Source organism: Watersipora subatra, chromosome 6, assembly GCF_963576615.1.
Source record: "Watersipora subatra chromosome 6, tzWatSuba1.1, whole genome shotgun sequence".
Taxonomy (NCBI): domain Eukaryota; kingdom Metazoa; phylum Bryozoa; class Gymnolaemata; order Cheilostomatida; family Watersiporidae; genus Watersipora; species Watersipora subatra.
In genome coordinates this window covers 43,903,814-43,925,238 of record NC_088713.1, presented here as the reverse complement: position 1 = coordinate 43,925,238, position 21,425 = coordinate 43,903,814, and the positions used below count along the sequence as shown (strand labels likewise).

At 36.6% G+C, this 21,425-nt stretch overlaps 2 protein-coding genes across 2 annotated transcripts; both read right to left on the bottom strand.

The window, feature by feature from the left end:
* Positions 1-4,814: 4,814 nt before the first annotated feature.
* LOC137398288 (uncharacterized) lies at positions 4,815-6,155 on the bottom strand. The gene has a single exon (XM_068084396.1). The coding sequence runs from the start codon at positions 6,153-6,155 to the stop codon at positions 4,815-4,817; it is 1,341 nt and encodes a 446-aa protein (XP_067940497.1).
* Positions 6,156-6,290: 135 nt separating this feature from the next.
* Positions 6,291-11,018, bottom strand: LOC137398287 (uncharacterized). Its single transcript, XM_068084395.1, has one exon. The coding sequence runs from the start codon at positions 11,016-11,018 to the stop codon at positions 6,291-6,293; it is 4,728 nt and encodes a 1,575-aa protein (XP_067940496.1).
* Between the last annotated feature and the right edge of the window lie 10,407 nt (positions 11,019-21,425).

Below are 21,425 nucleotides of genomic sequence, written 5' to 3'. Positions count from 1 at the left end.
CCGAAAAAATCTGATCGCCGTAAAAACGCTCAGGCCACAAAAACGTGCCCAGCCTCGCCAAAAATGATGTCACGCGTTTGGCAACCTGTCTCTATCTCTCGTATTCACATCGGCTATTTGCGATAAAAGTCTAGTCTAACGCGGCTCTATTGGCATATATCTTATTTTGTATTTGCTCATGTTAGCTAGAATAAAATTTTAAATCCTGCTACAGATGCATTATTATGAATGTTTCAAAGGCCTCAAATAACGAAAATTGAAAATTTGTTCTACTCACTTTCTCCAAATGTTGTTTAAACATTTGGGTACCGACTACCAATTCTACCGGTCTACGGTAATTCTGTCAAGTCACTTTATGTTGAACCCGGTCTTTGTATCAGCAGTTTTGCAGCTACCCTATACAGCCTCCCATAAGCCCCGCCCACATTATGTCGCCTATTACATATTGCTTACGTACTAGTTTCTTACTAGTAGCAATGATATACAGCTGTATACATTGCTGTATATCATTGCTAGTAGTATTCTTACCGAATACTAAATTAATGAAATAAGCAAGCCACCTCTTTGAAAAGAATATAGACAGGGATAGAGTTTTAAGGATGAGAAGTCTGCTGCAAACTGGATTTGAACTCACATTCTCCAGTTCTGCGGACACCCATATACCATATCCGATTCACTACAATATTCTGCAAATCATGTTTTGCATTATCTTTAACAATATTATTTTATTATATAATTTTTACAAGCAAAAATATTTTCATCTCGGCATAAAGCTTTTATTAAAGATATTCATCAAGTCGTGGCCACTCACATAGTATTAGCTGATACAATAAGACAAATTCATCTACTGCAACAAACTCAAACAAAACATCATCCAGCACGCATTCAATTCTCGCTTTCTCCTTTATGGCAGTTTCCACACTGACAAAGCTTCTTCGGCTGGTGGGACGACATAAACATTCTGTAATCAGTAAAACAAGTAAATGTAAACAAAGTAGATGCAATAAATATGTCATTCATAGATATGTCATTCTAAAGCGTATCTATTGACAGCTTCCAAATTGGGAGTTGAATAGATTGCGAGTGTAATTTTAAAAACGAATAAACATTTAATAAAGGCGCAAGTACGCCAAGCCAACGATTCGAAGCTTTGGTTCTGGAAATTAAAGATTTGCAATGATCAATCGATTTTACCCACTTCCTACGAGTGAAAATAATTTGTAATCATGACTCTAATTTACCAAAGAAAATTCGAAAAAAATATTATAGCTAGGTAAAACGGCAGATAAGCTATGAAACGATGATTGGAGATAGCAAAGAATTATCATTTTATTAATTAGTACATGTATTTATGACTATAAAAAATATTACATTTACTAAAGTATAGAAGACTCTAAGTTAATTTACCTCTATTCTGTCTTCTTCTGCAGCAAAACGCTGCTGACGCCTGTCAGCTTTGGCCATAGGCTGTCTACTCTAATATTTTACTTAAAGTTGCTCAGAAAACTCTGAGTAGCGGTCGCTCGAACTTGAAGCCATTTTAAAACTATGTATAACTTAGCAATTGTTGAAACGAGTTGAATCAGAACCAATAGAATGAATTCTCTATGATGAGAATCTTCGAGACCACAGACAACGCGTTTTACGAGTGATAACATTTATTACGGCCTATATAAAAATTTCGCACGCATGATTGGCTAACGAATCGACCTCATTTTTATCGCTCGTGGTTTCGTTTCAGATAACAAGCTTGTTACGTCACGAAATTGGCACCCGCTGGAACGTGAGCTTTTTAACAGAGGGCCTCATTCAAACGCATATATCTCTGGACAGGGTTGGTCTACAAAGACAAAAATGGCATCAAATTGTAGCTGATGTTTTAGCCTTTTATGGGTCCTAATTTCATTTTTGACGCAACTACATCTTTAAAGTACAAAACAGAGAACTTTTATCTTCAGGGAAGCTTTTAGCTGATAAGTGTGAAGGGTTTAAAATGAAATTTGAACACCTGATACATCAAAAGTAAAAAGGACAATATATGTAATGTTTTGTTTAAATGGCAAATTAAAGTAGTTGGTGAACTTATCATTATAGGGATAACCTTAAAAACCGAAAGGTAAAATTTGAGCTAACCGAAGAACTATGATTGGGAGACTCACACAAATTCTATGGAATGTTCTAGATTTTCTGCACCTACTGCAGCGTTAGAAAAACCCTTAGCTAGACTAGTAGCTGTTGATATTCTTAACTGAAAAGCAGGTGAGATATAGAGTTGGCTCCTCTCATAGAATGTGAATATCTTTGAACTTGCACAAAGGCTAAGCTAAATAATTTTAATGTTTCATCCTTTTGGGAACACAACCCACCTTAAAGAAACATTTTTAAACTCTAATAATCTAACAAAGTGTTGAAACCATCAGACGTCAGGCATCAGACATCAGGTTGTATAAACAAGATGATGTCTAATGTCTGTGACCTTATTACAACTTACCATTAAGTTTCCAGACAAACTTCAACACTGTCTCCCAGAGTAAGTGTAGTATTTTAACAAGTAAGTATAGTAACACAGATAGATTAGGTAGGACCATGATGACTCCCTGTTTACTGAATGACTAGTAATGAATGATTAACTAACCAGTTGTGGTTATTGGCCCGTATGTTCCGCTACGTATCAATAGAATCAAACACAACTAACCTCTAGTAATGATATGAAAATAGTGATAATGAGACTGCATAGCAAGTTACTCTAACAAATGCTTTCAAAATTAAACACTTTCACGACTGAGTGAACGCGGGTCTGGATTTGCTGCAAAACAAATACCGTAAAGCCTCTAATTGAATGCCATGGTGCTTTATTTTTCAACCTTTTTCTCATAGTGGTGGTCAAATAAATGTGACGTTCAAATAAAGGTAGGCATCAATTAAAGATTTTACAGTATATTCTGGTATACTAGTATTCCTTAAGGCTGGTTCACAGTATCTCAGCATTGATGCCACAATACTGGTGATTGTCTTTGATAACAAGGTTCAGACTATCACAAACCCATACACTTTTGCACCACCAAATACTCCGTAGCGTTGTGTAGTCATTTTTTTGAAAATTACTCTCAGAGAAGCTTCACCATTGTCCCGTGTTCAAATCAAATACTAGTCTTGCAACAACTATTTTAAACAGAAGTAAATAAATCATGCGATTTCTGACAGCAAATTGCCATCGTGAAATAGTGCACATTGTACAGGCTGTCGTCCATGTTTGGCAAAATATCGGAAAAGTTTGACAGCTACAAACATTGTCGACGTATCCGCATTGCTTTTTTGATGCTATCGGTTCATGGTGCACATAGTCGACGATGAACACTGAAAAGACAACTCCTACATACATACGACAATATAGTATGAACTTGCTTTTAGGTATGAAGGCAAATTTATACTTTAGTCAACTTTTGACATGGCTATGCATTATTAGGTTGAGTGTGTCTAACTAAAATTCTAACAGAAAGGTCAAAAAACTTACCAAAATATTATAAAATGGCAAACAAATTTTTTTCAAGTAATCATATTTATCACTGGAGTTCATAAAGAGTCTCATGCAAACATACACAAAGTTTTCTCTAATTTGGAGTTGATCACTAAACAAATGCATTGAAAGTAGCAAGCTTGTCTACAAGCTCACAGTGAACATATAAAGACCTTATAATTCGAGTTGCAATTACTTGAAGATCAGAAATTCTTTTTATTTTGCTAAACTTGAATGCAATTTTGGATTTTATCAAAATATTTAAGGATGTGGTAAAAAGGTCCCTGACTTGTATCTTTGCTACAAAGAAATGAAAGATTCGCTTCATGCTGGATTTGATTTCGGAACCTCGCTGTAGCGATTTAATGTTGCGGTTCGCTAATGACCGGAGCAAGTCGGATAGTAGAGGGTTGGATTGCACTGATGTGTTTGATGTAATAATATAGTATTTTGTTTGCAGTGCTAGTGATCTCTTTATTTTTACCAGTGTCCACGGATTACGTATAATAGTAGCAAGCAAAACACACCGTGAAATCTAAAAGAAATGATAATAATATTGAGATACTGAACTAGATATAATAATATTGGCTGAAACAATGCAATAGTACTAAAAAACAGATTAGATGAACACATGTAAACATGCACAAGGCACACATGTAAAATTATAGTAGACACAAAGAAAATTACAATAGTTAATTATTTACCTTTTGACTCCATTATAACTTGCTCGTGGTTTGAAAAGTTGCCAAGCTGTATTATATATAATATTGTATTGGTAGTTTATATAATTCACACTTCTAACTTGACCTGTAGCTAAAAGAGCTTTGACAGCAAATCTCAATTTATTACACAAAAAAGGCAAAAAGCTAATGTATGGAATTCTCTCCAATTGGTTGTTGGGATGGCAGAACCAAAAAACTGGCCAACTAGAGCCCAGGTCAGCTGTGGTCAGCCAGCCCAGCAGGTGTCCACAAACAGGATGTCAGCAATGTAAAAGGTGGTATAAAGAGTGGATATGCTATGTTGATTTTCTGGTTGCTTTTTATGTGATATGCTGTTATTGCGGTTATTTTATGTGTGTCACTGCAGAATAATTGCATACTTTTGACAAGCCTTTGAGCTAGTTTAATATGGATTCTTTACACTCCCACCTTAATTCTTGCTAAGAATTAAATAGGTGGTAGCGCACTATATTTGTATATTTCATAAATTTAAGTATTATACTATGAATGCGATCTAATACTATTTCTACACTACTTGTAATCCACGTGCAGTGGACACTGGTTATGGGTGAGTCTTAAGCTTCTTTGCGTAGAAGCAAGACTAGTTTTTGTACTGGTCTCTCCAGTACACTGGCAGGAGCTATTTCTACCCCTTTCTTGTCAATCCATCGGTTAGCCAATCTCAGTTTGGCTTTCCTGACTAGGCCGTCTTGGCTTTCTAGGGGTTCCTCCACTACTGCAGTGCACCACTCGTTACGAGGAAGATGATCGTCAACCAGCAACACTATATCTCCTTGAGATAGGTTCTCCTTTTTTGTCTCCCACCGTTGTCTCCTTGTGATGTTAGTAAGATATTGTGTCTTCCATAGCTTCCAGAACTCTTCTCCAAACTGCTGTACACGACGCCACATTTTCCGCCCATAGATCTCCGAACCTTCAAAGACGCCAGGTGGAGATGGAATGCTCTGTCCCTTCATGGTTACCAAATGGTTTGGTGTCAGAACAATTCCTTGTGGGTTGTGGAGGTCATCTACTGCTAGTGGTCGGCTGTTGACTACCGCCATGGCTTCATACAGTGCTGTACGCAAGCCTGCACTGTTTAGTCTTCCATTATATTTTCCGGCAATCATGCCATTTAGGACAGCTCTTACATTTCGTATCTGCCACTCCCAGATGCCGCCAGCATGGCTTGCATTTGGTACATTGAATTCAAAGTTAATCTGTGCTTGTTGGAAATAGCGGCCTAGGTAGGATTTGGAGTCCAGCTTTTCTAACTCTTTTGCAAATTCGTTGCTAGCTCCAACAAAATTTGTCCCATTGTCGCATCTGATGGTCTTGACTGGGCTACGAATACAGATGAAGCATCTTAGAGCATTGATTAGGGCGTCTGCTGACAGGTCATCCAGCGTTTCAATGTGGATGGCTCTTGAGTAAAGGCATGTTAGTATGAGCCCATACTTTTTAAGCTCGGTTCTTTTGTCCTTGATATGAAAAGGACCAAAACAGTCCATGCCTATGTGAGAGAATGGAGGCGCTGGATCTACTCTCTCTTGTGGGAGGTCAGCCATAAGCTGTTCAATTGGTCTGCCTCTTAACCTTCTGCAAGTCACACATTGGTTTATCATGCTTCTCACCAATCTGCTTACTCCCACTATCCAATAGCCCGCTCCTCGAATGGCAGCCAATGTAAAGGTTTTGCCTTGGTGGTGTGTCCTGTTGTGATGATATCGTGCAAAAAGTGTGGACACGTGATTCTTAGATGGCAATATTATAGGATGTCTTTCGTCATAGCTTAGTGCTACTGAGTGTTTTGCTCGTCCGCCTACGCGAAGTATATCCTTGCTGTCGAGAAATGGTTGTAGCTTGGATAGAGCATTTTTCCTGCTCACCGCTTGGCCACTCCTTATGGCATGCATTTCATCAGAGAAATGTGCTTGCTGTACTTGCTTAATAATTTGTGTGGATGCTTCCTCTATGTCCTGCAAGTTTGGTTTCTTTCTTTGTAGGCCTTTTGCTTTGGCAAGACTCCGTAGGTTTGCAATGGCTCTCCTCTAACTAATCCAAGTGTCAAACTTGTCGTATCGTCCTGGAAATGGAGACGAAGATACAGTAGAAGTCTTGAGAATACTTACTTTCTTTAGCTCAGGGTCTTTTGAGTCTAATTCGGTGGAAAAGTCATGCATAGCTTCTGTTGCGGTCGGCTCTTTGGTTGTGATGAATTGGGGACCAGTAAACCACATTGTTTGTAGTAACTTCTGACACATGAGACCTCTTGAGGCAATATCGGCCGGGTTAAGGTTACCAGGTACATGCCTCCACTGTGCCACCTCTGTGCACTCCAGGATTTCATGAATTCTATTAGCTACAAAGACTTGGAACCTTTTGCTGTGGTTGCTGATGTACCCTAGCACGACTTTGGAGTCTGTCCAAAAATATTCACCATCAATGTGCATGCTGAGTTCTGTACGTAGCATTTTAGCAAGTTTAGTTGCAGCTACAGCTCCTAGAAGTTCCAGTCTTGGGATGGTTACTTGTTGTTTGGAAGGGATAACCTTTGATTTTCCTGCTAAGAGCGTTGTGTGCACATTCCCTTGGTCATCAATAAGCTTGATATAAGAAGCTGCTCCGATTCCGTGATCGCTGGCATCGGAGAAGTGATGGAGCTCTGTTCTTACGGTTTCTCCAAAGTTAGCGGGTTTCAAACATCTCGGAATCTGGATCTGGTCTAGGAATGCAAGTTCAGCAACCCACTTGAGCCATAGTTCTTTTAGTTCTCCGTTGATATCGTCATCCCACCCAACATTCAGCTTGGTTACTTTCTGGAGAATGTTTTTGCCTAGTAAGATGAAGGGACAGAGAAATCCCAATGGGTCGAACAGTTGACTTACAACTGAAAGTATTCCTCGTTTTGTCTGTGGTTTCTCCTTGATGTTGTTAATGAACTTGAAAGTGTCTCCACTCATTGCCCATTGTAGTCCTAGCATTCTCTGCTCTGGTAGTTTATCTGGGAGTAAGTCAACATTTTGCACTGACCTCTCAGTTTCTGGCACTTGCCGAAGCACCTCTGCACTGTTTGATGAAAACTTGTGCAGACGAAGGTTGCCCTTGCTACATATAGCTCTTGCATCGTGTATCAAGCTAATGGCTTGTTCTACTGTTTCTACGGAAGTTAATCCGTCATCAACATAGAAGTCTTTCTTTATGAACTCTGCAGCGCTTGAGGATATCTTGCTATAGTCACTAGCTAGTCTTCTTAGACCATATGTGGCTACGCCAGGCGAGGAGGTGGCTCCAAACAAATGCACTTTCATTCTAAATTTCTTGGTGATATTGTGTTCTGGCCATAGAAAACGTAGGTAATCTCGATCGTTTTCACACACAAAGAAGTTATAAAACATCTTTTGAATGTCACATGAGATCGCAATGCTCTCCTTTCTGAATCTACACAAGATGCCTGCAAAATTGTTTATCATATCTGGCCCTTGCAGCAGATGATCATTTAGTGATGTATCCTGGTATCTAGCCTTGCAATCGAAAACTACTCTCAACTTTCCTTTTTGAGGGTGTGTGACTGCGAAATGGGGTATGTACCAGATTTCACCTTCTTTGGCTAAATCAGGTTCTGGAACAGCTTCAGCAAGATTGCTCTGAATGAGTTCTTCCATGGAGGATGAATATTCTGCTTTGAGATTTGCATCACGCGTGAATTTCTTAGATAGAACGTGGAGTCGCTTTTCAGCTTGTGGCAGATTATTTGGTAGAGATGGCCGCGCTCTGAATGGGAGGGGCATCTGATAGGAGCCGTTACTTGTTCGTGTCGTTTCTGTCTGCATAGTGTGCATGAATTGAATGTCATCCTGTGATATGGCTAATTCATTGCTGTGATCATTGTAGTCAACAAAACTGCAGAATGCGGAGGTTCTGTAAGTCTTGATGCTGGTTTGAGACTTGCTCTCAGTATCTGCTCCAAAAACCATCCAGCCGAGACAAGATCTCTGAGCATATGGCATGTTGTCGCCACCACCAATAGATTCCAAGGGCAATGTTGCTTGTGGACAATTGGCTCCGATAAGGAGCCCTATGGGAATATCTATTGGTGGAGGTAATTCCTTAGCTAGTGGATGCAGATGAGGGTGGTGAAGGACATTTTTGCTATTAGCAACTTTACCGGTAGAGAATGGTATGTCCCTCCATTCAAAAGCTGATGTCAAGCTTGTAGATCCTTCGTAATATCCACGTAACCTTAGCCCAGTAAATTGCTTAATGAGTACTGTTTCCACACCCATCATTGTTTCGATGTCTAATTTTTCTATTGTATGCTCTGGTAGAAGGGTGTCTGCTATGCTCTTTGTTATGTAAGAGCTGTCTGAAGCTGAATCCATAATGGCATAAACTAAAACTTCCTTTGCTGGGTTTGAGATTGTTGAGACATATACAGGTAGCCCCATATTAAAAACTTTTGTTTGTTTGTCGGTTCTGGTGTTCTTGTTAGCAGATCTTGTAGTTTCTTGGTTTCGATCACTTGGTGGGCTGCAGGTTGAAGATTGCTTTGTTTGTTTGTTGTCTGTTGTTGGTGGGTCTACATAGCTGTCCTGTGAATTGTCCCAATCTTCTTTCCGTTTATGTAGACAGGTTGGGTGGTGAGGTTTTTTACACCTTTTGCATGACTCCTTGTCGCGGCAGCTTTTCGCGCTGTGGCCTGGCTTTAAACATGCATAGCATAAAGCATTGCTATGAACAAATTCCTTTCTTTTGTTGTATGGTAGACGTTCTAAATTGTGGCAGTGTGCGGTGACATGTGCTTCATAACAGTATAGACACACTCCGCTTTTGCTAACTTCTTGCTTAGACTCGTCTCTTGTATTTAGTGTCCGAATCTTTCCAGCACGTTCACATTCTTGTTCTTTTGTTTTAGAGCTGAATGAGGTGCTGTAACTGCTCTTTTGCATTATAGGGAGTGCTTGTCTTTCTGCTTCTTCAGACACGTAATTCACAAACTCACAGAATGGGGGGTAATACCCTTCTTTCTTTGCCTGATACACCTTGTCTCCCCATTTTCGCTTTGCCCAGTCTGGTAGCTTACTTGCCAGGTGACTGTTTATATCGGGGTCGTTCAGTATGGACAGACCCTCCATCGATCGCATGCCGCTCTTACAATGGTCCAGATAGTCTGCATATTCCTGCAGTTTTTGATAGTTCTCGGTGGGAATCTTAGACCAGTTGAAAAGCTTTTCTCGCATGGTCCTGGCAACCTCATATCTGTTCCCGAAGCGCTCAGAGAGTTTTTGGCGGGCATCAACATATGATGCATTTGTTCTAACGAGAAAGTATCCATTTATGCTCTCTTTGGCTTTTCCTCCAACATACTTTTTCAAGTACCTGAGTTTTTCGGTAGGTTCTTCTATACCCTGAGTTTCCAGGTAGCTGTCGAGGTCGCTCTCCCAATCAGCAAAGACTATGGGATCCCCTTTGAATATTTCAGGTTCTATTTCTGTTCGTTTTGTCTGTTTGATAGATTGTCTAAGACAATGAGCTAGTTGTTTGATTGATGTATCATTTTCAACAAAAGATGGGGATGCATGTGATGGTACTGGCGTGGTTAATTCTAGGTCTATGTGGTCAGTTTTATCATATGTACCTGCACCCATGAGGGGAAATGGCTCTATTATTTTGTTTTGTAAATTACGCAAACTAGCATTGATTGTATTTGTTGCATTGTTGGAAGGTGGTAAGCCGAAGGCTATTGGTTGATCTTGCATACTAGGGGTTTCACGTTGTATGATTGGGCTATTAGACATTGGTTGGGTTACATGTATACGTGCATTGTCTGTGTTCCTGCGGGACCTAGGTTGCGGTATGGGTGTTTGTCTTGCAATGAGCCTTACTGGTGTAGGCTCATTTACTGCTTGGGGTTGATTTGGATTTAGCAATGATGGGATTGGCAACTGTGGATTGTTCCGGTTGTTGCGTCCTGTTATTGCGTTTTCTGTCGCAGCATTTATAGAGTGACGAGGAGCTTTGTGTTGGGTTCTACGCTGTTGCATGTATTCTGTAAATGCACGAATTTCTTCTTCAATTTGTTGTTTTTTGACTGCTAATGCTTCTTCCATCTGTTGTAGTCGCTGTTCTTCCTGTCTCTCTCTCGCAATTTCTGCCCGTTGTAATTCCTCTTCCTGCTGCTGTCTCATAATTTCTGCTTGAGTAAACTCGTCAATTCTATACTGCAGTTTTTGTTTTGCTAAACCAACATCATGGATATATTGCTCAAAATGCGCTTGGATATTGCCCTCAACACCACCTTCAGATAGCTGTGTTAATTTTGCATAATCAGTTGTAATTCCTTCTGCAGTGTTATCTAGTACAATTAAAGAATGACTCAATGTATCAAGTGTTACACTGTCATCATTGGCCATTTTTGTAAGCTTATCATTGCCTCTTATTTCTCTATTGATTCTTTGGTACAAGCTATATGCTACCTCAGCCTTCTGGCTTTCTTTGCCAATAAATGATTGCTTGGCTATTCTTGAACTTTTATCTCTAACAACAGTGTCTTCTACTATTGGCTGGTCAGCATGTTGATCGCTTGAAATATTTCCATCAGCATTGTTTTCTGAAATATCAAGTGCAGCTGGTGTGGTTTGATGCTCATTGGCCACAGAGTTTTCTGTTTCTGTTATATTTGCACTGATTTCTGGTTGTTCAATTTGTGTTTCAGTTGTATGGAGTTCTGAATTCATAGTTTGTTTTTTAGAATGTTGATCATTATTACTATCTGCCATTGTTTATGAATTATTTGAGTGACCGCTACATGTATAGGTAATTAAAGTACCATCAAAACAGCACTGCAACCACATGAAGAGAATTCCGCGAGGACTGATTTTTTTTTTTTTTTTTAAAGTTGTGTTCAAAGTTTTCAAATTGAAACTCGCTGCCTTCACTCTTTAGATTTTAAAAGGCTGTATATGAAAAAGATAAAAGACACTAATGACAGGCAGTTATATACTATGAAGTCAACAAAATAAACTGCATGCATGTATGCAGCACTACACACAACTATCGTTAGAGTTAACAAATTAATAAGCTTAGACTTATCTACTTAGGTGTCCCGGAATCCTCAGCTTAGCTTACACTGTCGATTCCTTTGGTTGTATATAGCCTACTCGTATCGTGATAGCAAAATATCCGAACTGTCCAAATGTAGGTGTGTGTGCGTATTTAGTTTACTTTCCCGCGTACTGTTAGTGATGTGGGATATGGCTAGCTGTCTGTCGTAGCGTAGCTATATTATTCTTTGGACAGGCCTCAAATATGGCTAGCTGTCTGTTGTAGTGTAGCTATATTGTTCTATGGACAGGCCTCAAATATGGCTAACTGTCTGTAGTGTAGATGTATTGTTCTATGGACAGGCCTCAAATATGGCTAGCTGTCTGTAAGGTAGAAATATTGTTCTATGGACAGGCCTCAAATATGGCTAGCTGTCTGTAGTGTAGATATATTAATCCATATTCCTATCGTTCTGAGAGTGTGAAGATTTCACTGTAGCGATTTAATGTTGCGGTTCGCTAATGACCGGAGCAAGTCGGATAGTAGAGGGTTGGATTGCACTGATGTGTTTGATGTAATAATATAGTATTTTGTTTGCAGTGCTAGTGATCTCTTTATTTTTACCAGTGTCCACGGATTACGTATAATAGTAGCAAGCAAAACACACCGTGAAATCTAAAAGAAATGATAATAATATTGAGATACTGAACTAGATATAATAATATTGGCTGAAACAATGCAATAGTACTAAAAAACAGATTAGATGAACACATGTAAACATGCACAAGGCACACATGTAAAATTATAGTAGACACAAAGAAAATTACAATAGTTAATTATTTACCTTTTGACTCCATTATAACTTGCTCGTGGTTTGAAAAGTTGCCAAGCTGTAGTATATATAATATTGTATTGGTAGTTTATATAATTCACACTTCTAACTTGACCTGTAGCTAAAAGAGCTTTGACAGCAAATCTCAATTTATTACACAAAAAAGGCAAAAAGCTAATGTATGGAATTCTCTCCAATTGGTTGTTGGGATGGCAGAACCAAAAAACTGGCCAACTAGAGCCCAGGTCAGCTGTGGTCAGCCAGCCCAGCAGGTGTCCACAAACAGGATGTCAGCAATGTAAAAGGTGGTATAAAGAGTGGATATGCTATGTTGATTTTCTGGTTGCTTTTTATGTGATATGCTGTTATTGCGGTTATTTTATGTGTGTCACTGCAGAATAATTGCATACTTTTGACAAGCCTTTGAGCTAGTTTAATATGGATTCTTTACACTCGCGATTCCCCATGGCAATAACCTAACCAATTAAGCTACGCGAGATGCAATGGATTCATTAGGCGATATGCCGCCTAATTCATATAAGTCGCCATCTTCATTAAAATACGCACAGCTCTCTGCGTTATGCGACTTCATTAAAGTTTGCTCTCACAGCTCTTATTAGTAAGTTTACTAGCTTACTAAAATTAGTTATTGTTAGTATGTCAGGCTAATGGTAAGTGGCAGGCAACTACGTTATCTGCCATTTATAAGAATGTTTTATAATACCGTAATATGCAATATTATATAGATTGTATATGTATATATATTATATATATATATATTAATGTTTGTCTTTCGTTAGTGTTAAGTTTTCTGGCATCGCTGTGTCCAGTTATAGCAATTAAAATCTGGCGATGAAAAATTCGAAAGATGCTAGAATTGATACTCGCGACGATTGCAATTGCTAGCAGACGCGTGCACCCAACCATGAGACTTTGCTGTTCTTATCATATTTAGGTAGCTTATCTATGGCATCCTTAAAGCTTATCGCCATTAAAGTAAATATTCGTATGTTCGTTTTATTATGAATTAACTTTACCTTTTGTGTTTATTCTTCTTTCAAAATTAGTTTTAAAGCCATTTTGAAGTCCATTCTTTATTTTTTTATTTGTAATTTTCATATGTGCAGCTTCGATTTCAAATGTTCCATTACAGTGTAACTGTAGCTGCACAGTATAAATCTTGGATTACTAGTTATTGCAAAGGAGTGCTGAAAATTGTAAAGTTAAAAAATGTTCCCATGGATATTCTCGAATAAGAATTGTCTGTAAATTCTCTATCAGTTCGATCAGACGGCGTACGCTCATGCGCCTCACTGATGTATTTAATTTCGATATCTCATTTTTACATTTGTGCTAGTATCGAGAGGTACCAGCACTGACATTTTCAAAATTTTGGTGAATTGCTGTTGCAGCAACCGTAACATTTTTATACACACACTTGCGTGTATTCATTGTGATTAATAATTCAACATATTAATGATTTTTATTTTGTTTTATCAGTTTGTTTTATTTGCATCAGTATCGAATCACTTTTCATTGTAATTATTCTAACAAAGCAGACTTGATCTAGCCATTACTTGCCAATTGTTTCGCTATTAAACACTTTTTGTACGAATTTTTGTTTTTCTCTTAAACTATTTAAACAGCACCAAACGCTTTGTTCATTATATGAAGTTTAAAAGTTATGATGGTAAATATTGTACATGTTAAATAAAAATAAGTTTTCTGTGCTAAGATTTTTCCATTACGCGTGCATTCAACTAGTTGATTCATAAAATTAGACGATGTTTTTAAGATTTTTTGATTACGCCGGCATTGTTCATAAATGCAGACAATGTTTCTAAAAGGCCTTTTTTACTATAACAAGAGCCATGCTTCTCTGTCCATCATCCAAAGCCATACTTAGAGGTTAGGAGTAAATAATGCATCGCGCAAGAGTTCAACCTTTATATCCAACTTTACATTCAAGAGCACTACTCCACCACACTGCTGCAATGCGGAATAATTGCGCAGATAGATATACCACATCCCGATACCTCACAGCACACCCGACTTCCAGAGTTTTGTTTGCAATAAATATTAACTTTTCCATTTCAAAAAACGGATCATTTAGATGAAGTTTGAAATGAATGTTTTGTTATAGAATATTGATTGCTGTGATAAAAATAACTATTTAATCTATTGAATTAAACTATTGATATTACCATCTATTGATGTCATCCCTATTGATGTTACTACTTTATAGATACCAATATTGATGTTCCCACTATTGGTGTTACCACTATTGATGTTACCACTGTTGGTTGTACTACTATAATAATTGAAGTTACCACTATTGATGTTACTACTATTGATGTTACCACTGTTGGTTGTACCATTGTAATAATTGAAGTTACCACTATTGATGTTCCAACTATTGATGTTACCACTGTTGGTTGTACCATTGTAATAATTGATGATACCACTATTGATGTTACCACTGTTGGTTGTACCACTATAAAAATTGAAGTTACCACTATTGATGGTACCACTATTGTTATTACCACTGTAAATCATTAATAAATTAAATTTAATAATCATTTAAATTTAAAGAATTTAATATTTAATTATAATAATAGTTATAAAAATACTGAATAAGTCACAGACTATTAATAAAGCCGTGAAATGAAACATATAGTCAGCAAAAATAGCAATTCATAGACCAGCAGACAAATACAATAACAGAGCTCTTTGTACATGTTCTACTCTGTAATAGAGATTGCTAGGTTCTGCACTTTTGCAAGTTTTCATCTCACTGTCACCTTCGCTCACTTCACCTTTTTCCGTACTTCCAATTACATTTTTGCTGTCCTCTAACTTAAATTTGTTTTCTTTGATGAACCAGTCAGTATCAGTATTAAAACGGAATTTTTCAGCAGAGTCAGCATTTCATGTAGAGAGATTATAACTATGTTTCACAGAAAGGAAGATGAACTCCCATAAATGAACAACGGTTTTGCACGGGTGTTTAGCACAAAGAATAGTTTTATAATTGCAGTGTCAACTATTTAGTCTTTACTCAAGCTAAGAATCAGTTGATAAACAGATTTGTAACTATTCAAAGAGTTGCAAAAAGGTTTATTGATCCTTGAAGATTTTTAGAATTCATTTTGGCAACAAGGCTGAACAGCCCTACATTTTCTGTATTTTCAATATTATAAGAAATATGTTCTAATGCATTCTTTTTTGATTAAATTGTAATCTTTGGAGTAAGATTTAATGTATGTAAAAGTGAGTAAATTAAAAATATTTAGAAAGGTCTTTCTAAAAAATCCAGAATAGACCTTTCTGTTAGAATTTTAGGTAGACACACTCAGCCCCATAACGCATAGCCATGTCAAAGGTTAACTAAAGCATAAACTTTCTATAGCATCCGTGCCTAACAGCTGGTTCATAATATATCGCGGTATGTATGTCGGAGTTGTCCTTTCAGTGTTCATTGTCGACTATGTGAACCGTGAACCGATAGCATCAACAAAGCAATGCGGATACGTCAACAAAGCTTGTAGCTGTTAAACTTTTCCGATATTTTGCCGAGCATGGACGACAGCCTGTACAACATGCACTATTTCACGGCGGCAATTTGCTGTCACAAATCGCATGATTTAATTACTTCTGTTTAAAATAGTTGCTATGTTAAACAGAAGTGATGAAAAATATACTTACTATCACGTGGCTGATTTATTTTCTAGAAGTTTCTTCTAAAGTTTCATAGAGACAATGATACTTGTAGTCTATATATATATAAATCTAAAATTTTGTCGCCTTTTGTCATCATCTGTTCTGATGTCTGCCTGTCCAGCTACAGTTATTAATCTTACAATGAAGAGCTCATTGCGTGCTAGATTTAAACTCACAGATTGCAACAGCAAGTTTCAAGCTACACATTTAACCATTGAGCTATACATTCCTTAACAATCTATTACACTTATCATATACCGCATGAACACACATACGGCGCAAAAGTGCATGCCGAATGTGCACTTTTGATTATTACCTAATATTACTTTTTGCATTTGTTATTTTTGAAATTGTATAAAAACTATTTCTTTGCTTCCATTACATGTTTTTTAATTTGCAATTTTTAATTTTGCCGTTTCAATTTTACATGAGCGTTACACCTCTATTTCTGGTTTTTCGTAAGATTCTATTGTTAAATCTGTAAAGGTCAATACTTTTCACACGAACAATTGTATTATCTCGAGTAAGAATAGCTTCTACATTCTCTCTCCGTTTGGTCAAACAAAGTACCAGACAAAGACAGTACGATATCTCATTTTTACATTTGTGCCAGTATCGAGGGGTACTATTATCGTCGTATTCAAAGTTTTGGTGGATAGCTTCTGTCGGAACAGTAACCTTTTTATACATGCACACTTCTGCAAACTAATTGTTAATATTAATTCAACCTATTCAGAGTTTTTGTTTCATTTTATCCATTCGTATTAATTGTATCATTACCAAATCATCTTTTATTGTAATCGTAGCTAAATATATTTAATTTAGCTATTACTTGCTAATTATTTCACATTTACATTTAACACTTTTATAGTTGTTTTATTTTGTTTGTTAAGTTATTTGACTTGCGCAAAACATTTTCCTCATGATATGAAGTTCGAAAGTTGCAGTCTTTTGACAAAGTTAGAAAACTTTTACAGTTGTTTTATTTTTTCCCATAATTTATGTAAACTGCATCAAACACTTTCCGCATGATATGAAGTTTGCAAGTTAGAATGGTAAAAAATGTTATATATTAAATAAAAATAATAATTTTGTGCAAAGACTTTTATTACCCAGGCAACGCCGGGTATTCAACTAGTTCTTTAATATTTTTACACAGAGAAGTAACTTAAACTAATTTTGTGTAGTTAACTGCTGCAAATAACTAAGTAACAGGTTCTTTTTGAGTTTACCACGTAAAACCTTTATTTGTAGGAGGTTGAAATTGAGCCATTGCATATATATGTGTATTTTATTAAGAGTTAAGTTTAAGAGAAAGCTCATTTGATTGCTATGTTTTACAGCTTTGGAACCAGAAAAAGATGAACATTTAAATGAAAATAAATGTTTGAAGTTTGTTACAAGTTTAAGCGTATTTATATAAGATGCAAGTATAAACATAAAAATCAATTGTAGATAAAATATTATATTTGAATAAATTGGACTTATAAAGATGATTCCTAATGATTCCTTTTTAGGAAGTTATAAGTAGTTGAATGACTTTGCAGTGAAGTTAAGAACTAGTTGATGTTGAGTTCAGTAATCAATAACAAAAATAGAATGCTTTGATAAAAAAAAGTGACAAAATTTATAAAGACAGAAAGTTTGTTAGCTGAAATAAAGTCAAACTTAAGTGAATAGTAATTTATTACAATTGTAACATATCACTGCAGCAAAATTACAGTTACTTTAAAAGTTAAAAATGGGACTGCTGATTTTATGCAATAGCCGTCACTGCTGGGCTTTAGTTCTTCAATTATATTTAGTGTCTCACTATGACCTTTTAGCATCTAATAGTAAAAGATGAGTTTGTACCTTATCATAGCCATTACAAGTGAGAATATTTTAGGTCTATATATAACTAGTCGTTTGTTTGATAACCTGCTGTCATCATCGCTTGAAAGCTAGTCTTAAATGAAATTAGATTATTTTGGCATGTACCAATAATGTCCTTAGTGCAGAAAGTTTGCCACAAAAAGGGAGTACTAACATACATAGGTAATATAATTATAAATTTCAATCGCCTTTTATTCAGTAGAATAAAACTCAACAGCCAGCTGCACATTGATTAGAAAGTATCAGGTAAATTAAAGTGACTTTGGATTTCTGGGAGGTTAAATTCTCTTAGAATCATGTTACACCTTTCTACTGATTCTGAGTCTCTGGTCCAAATGCCTGGATTTTTTTTAGCCCGACTTTGCCAGCTCATATTAGCAACTCCAGCCTGACTATCATAATTTAAAGTCTCACAGGCAATGTTTACCAAATCTCCAGGAATATCTAGATAGTCAAAAACTTTAGTAACTGTTCCTCGTCGGTCACTAACTAGGTTTTCATATTTAATCGGTTGGACTACTATTCCATCATCCAAAGACTGTAGTACAGTTGTGATTTTAGCAACCCACCAAAAACATCCCCATTCTACTAGTTGTCTTGGTTTTACTTTGGTAATGACCTTTTTGCAAAAGTGATGATCATAACCATTTGTAAAAGCTGTGACATTAGAAGGCTGAAACCACCAGTCATCATCGTTTGGATCACGCATAAGAGACTTTAGTTCCTTTCTAGTAAATGCATTGTTTCCGAAGACTCTGTCAAAAGAACTTGCAGAAGGACGAACTTCTCTGTAAGCAAAGATAAATTTATGATGAGGAAAACACTTAGTGATAACTTTTATTGAGTGCTCATCCATGTGCATTCCTTTCCAAAAGATTGAGCTGCCCTCTGGTGTTTTTCGTAAGTACATTTTTATAGTAGCTTCTAGCATCTTTCTGTAGATCTCAGTTTTGGAGAAACTTTCAGCACTGCAGTATCCATGGTCACCGTACAAAACACTGTAATACATCACTTGTGGTTCTGAAAACACAGTCCATCCTGGGAGTTGGTTAAAAACCTGAGCCCAAGCGGTTGAACCGCATCTGGCTGTATGAAACATCCAAACAACCTTCCGATCATTCACATCAATGTTTTTAACCAGATCATAGAACACTTGGATCGGTAGAACAATTAGATGGGTTGTTCGTTGTGTTTGAACCAACCAAGTAAAAGGATGTGACCTCACATTTGGTATATCGCAGTCAACTTGTGTAAATGTTGCCTTCTTAGAAGTGATTGATAAAAGATGGACACGACTATCAAGTACAATTTCAGCAGGAGCAAATCTTTCATGGACGGTAAAAAAGGTCCAAGGACGAGTTATCCATGAGGATGGATTTCTCCAGATCACTCGAAGAACTTGAGCAGGCTGATTCCATGTTTCATCATTTACAGCAGATCTTATTATTGCTTCAGTCCCTACAAAAATTGAAGTAGATACTTCCTAACTAGCTGTCTTCTCCATCAATATTGTATACTGAGCAGCTCTTTTTATTACTAGTAACTTCAGACTATTAGCATTCTATATATGGTATTAAAAAGGTACAATCAACTCTGGTTGTAATAATAGTAGAGCTGCACAATGATCGCGTTAATGAAACGATTAACGCGATCAATACAAACACATGATTAACTGAGTTGAGTCAATTAATCTTCAAATAAAATACAACCGAGATGGCGATCATTATGTGGTGCCTTTGTATTGTTCAATATATAACACTAACATAGCAGGTTACCACCATATAATTTGCTAACAAATAAATCTTATGACAAGCTGCACTTTCGTACCACTTATATACAACCACAACTATTGTGCACTCAACTATGAAAACACCAAGTGAGTCGCTAACATTAAACTTGTTTATACAATACAATGCACAAGCACCGCGCCAATCTAGCCATAAGCAGCCATGTTGTTAGCTGTTCGAACATGTTTCTAGGTAATAGCAACAGAAGCGCTTTCAGTATTATTTAATACATGTATCTCATGTCTATTTTTTGTTTATTTTTAAAAACTTTTTAAAATAAATTATTCATGTATTTTCATTTTTCAAAAAATCACAATCATATGTCATCTTTAGAATATTAGTAATATAAGATTGACACTTTATTGGAACATGAAAGCAGAAAAACGTCTTCCCTATTAGCAAGCGCGTTTCCGTACGTTGTTGGAAGTGTAAACAAGAAAGCGAAGTGCACTAAATGCCAAAAATAATTTGCCTACCACCACAGCACATCATCATAAACATATAATTTAACTAATTCTCATTCTACCGCGCAGAAATCATCACCGGCTGTGCAGACAATAACTACTACTGTCTCCCGCGAGTCGAGTCGCTATTCTCTAAAGCTGGCAACAATGTATGTAGAAAGAGGGTATCTCTTTATTCGGATAATGTGAATAAACTGTGCTGCCTCAACTCTTGGTTGACTTAATTATAGACTTCATATATCAGAATCAGAACTCATAGACTGTTTTCATACCTATAATAATTATTACATTGTAACTTATGTACGTTGTACATAACAGGTAATCCTGCTAACAATTGTCTAAAATATAATTAATTTATATGTAGCTATATTATTTGTTTTTGAATATGCAGGTTTTTGCTATATTAATTCTAAGATTATTCGAAGATTAACTGGTTCAGACCAGTTATTAATCGCGATTAATTTTTATAATCGTTGTGCAGCTCTAAATAATAGTAACTAGTTGAAAACCTTTCTTTTTTAAACCGATATTAAAATCGAAACCTTATATAAGCATATATTTAAATTATCAAGAGAAAGCAAAACTATGGTTTCAATATAGGGAAAGAGTATAGCGTGAAGAAGCTCACAATAGTTCGGGCTTAAGACGAGTAGAGAAATAGAAACAGGGTCAAAGAGGAACGATATATAGAATGCAGAATGCTTTCTTGTTATGAACAAAATTGCTTTAGAAAAACAGAGAAGTAAAATGTAGTCAGAAGCTTTTGTAAGTTGTTTAAGCATTATTACAGTGCACCCTCAAGATACGAATAACCTGATATATGATTTTTTCACCTTACGAAGTCAAACATTGTGATAACTTCACCTCGCTATACGAATTTTATTTCACCATACGAATTTGAGAAAAAGTTTGCTCGAGTTAAAATTTGGCCGTCGGTGTGCTCATAACACACGTCGAAATAAAAAAGACACCGAAATATAGTTTGCCGAAACATTCTTAGAACGTTTAGAAAAGACACGATGATCGACTTCTCTCATGTCTGCGTGGAAAATTTCTCTCTGCTTTACTCGCTACATGTACCAGCTAAAGCCATGTTACTCCAAAGGTATGTACGCCCTGTATAGAAAATAAAATTTTATTTTTCTTTTCGGTAGCCATTAAATGGTCAAGTGTGCGAGAGGCTGCTTTCTATAACTGCATCGCTCAGCCTTATTGATTTAGGTTGAAAAAGGTTTCAACCAGATAAGCTAAAGTTTATAATGAAAGTGAAGATAGGAACTGCTGAAGGATAAAAGTTCGTGATAAAAAGTTGAAATTCAGTAAAATAGTTCAAAATACATACTAAAACTTAGTTTTAAGTGTAGGTTTAGCAAGCTAAACTTGAAATGAATTCAAACTTTATGTTATGCATACCTTTTGAAGGCAAGAACTCCTTACCGTACGTACTGCATTTGGTATACACAT

Excerpts from the sequence above, each read along its gene's own strand:
- LOC137398287 (XM_068084395.1), bottom strand. The coding sequence starts at position 11,018 with ATGGCAGATAGTAATAATGATCAACATTCTAAAAAACAAACTATGAAT.
- LOC137398288 (XM_068084396.1), bottom strand. The coding sequence starts at position 6,155 with ATGCATGCCATAAGGAGTGGCCAAGCGGTGAGCAGGAAAAATGCTCTA.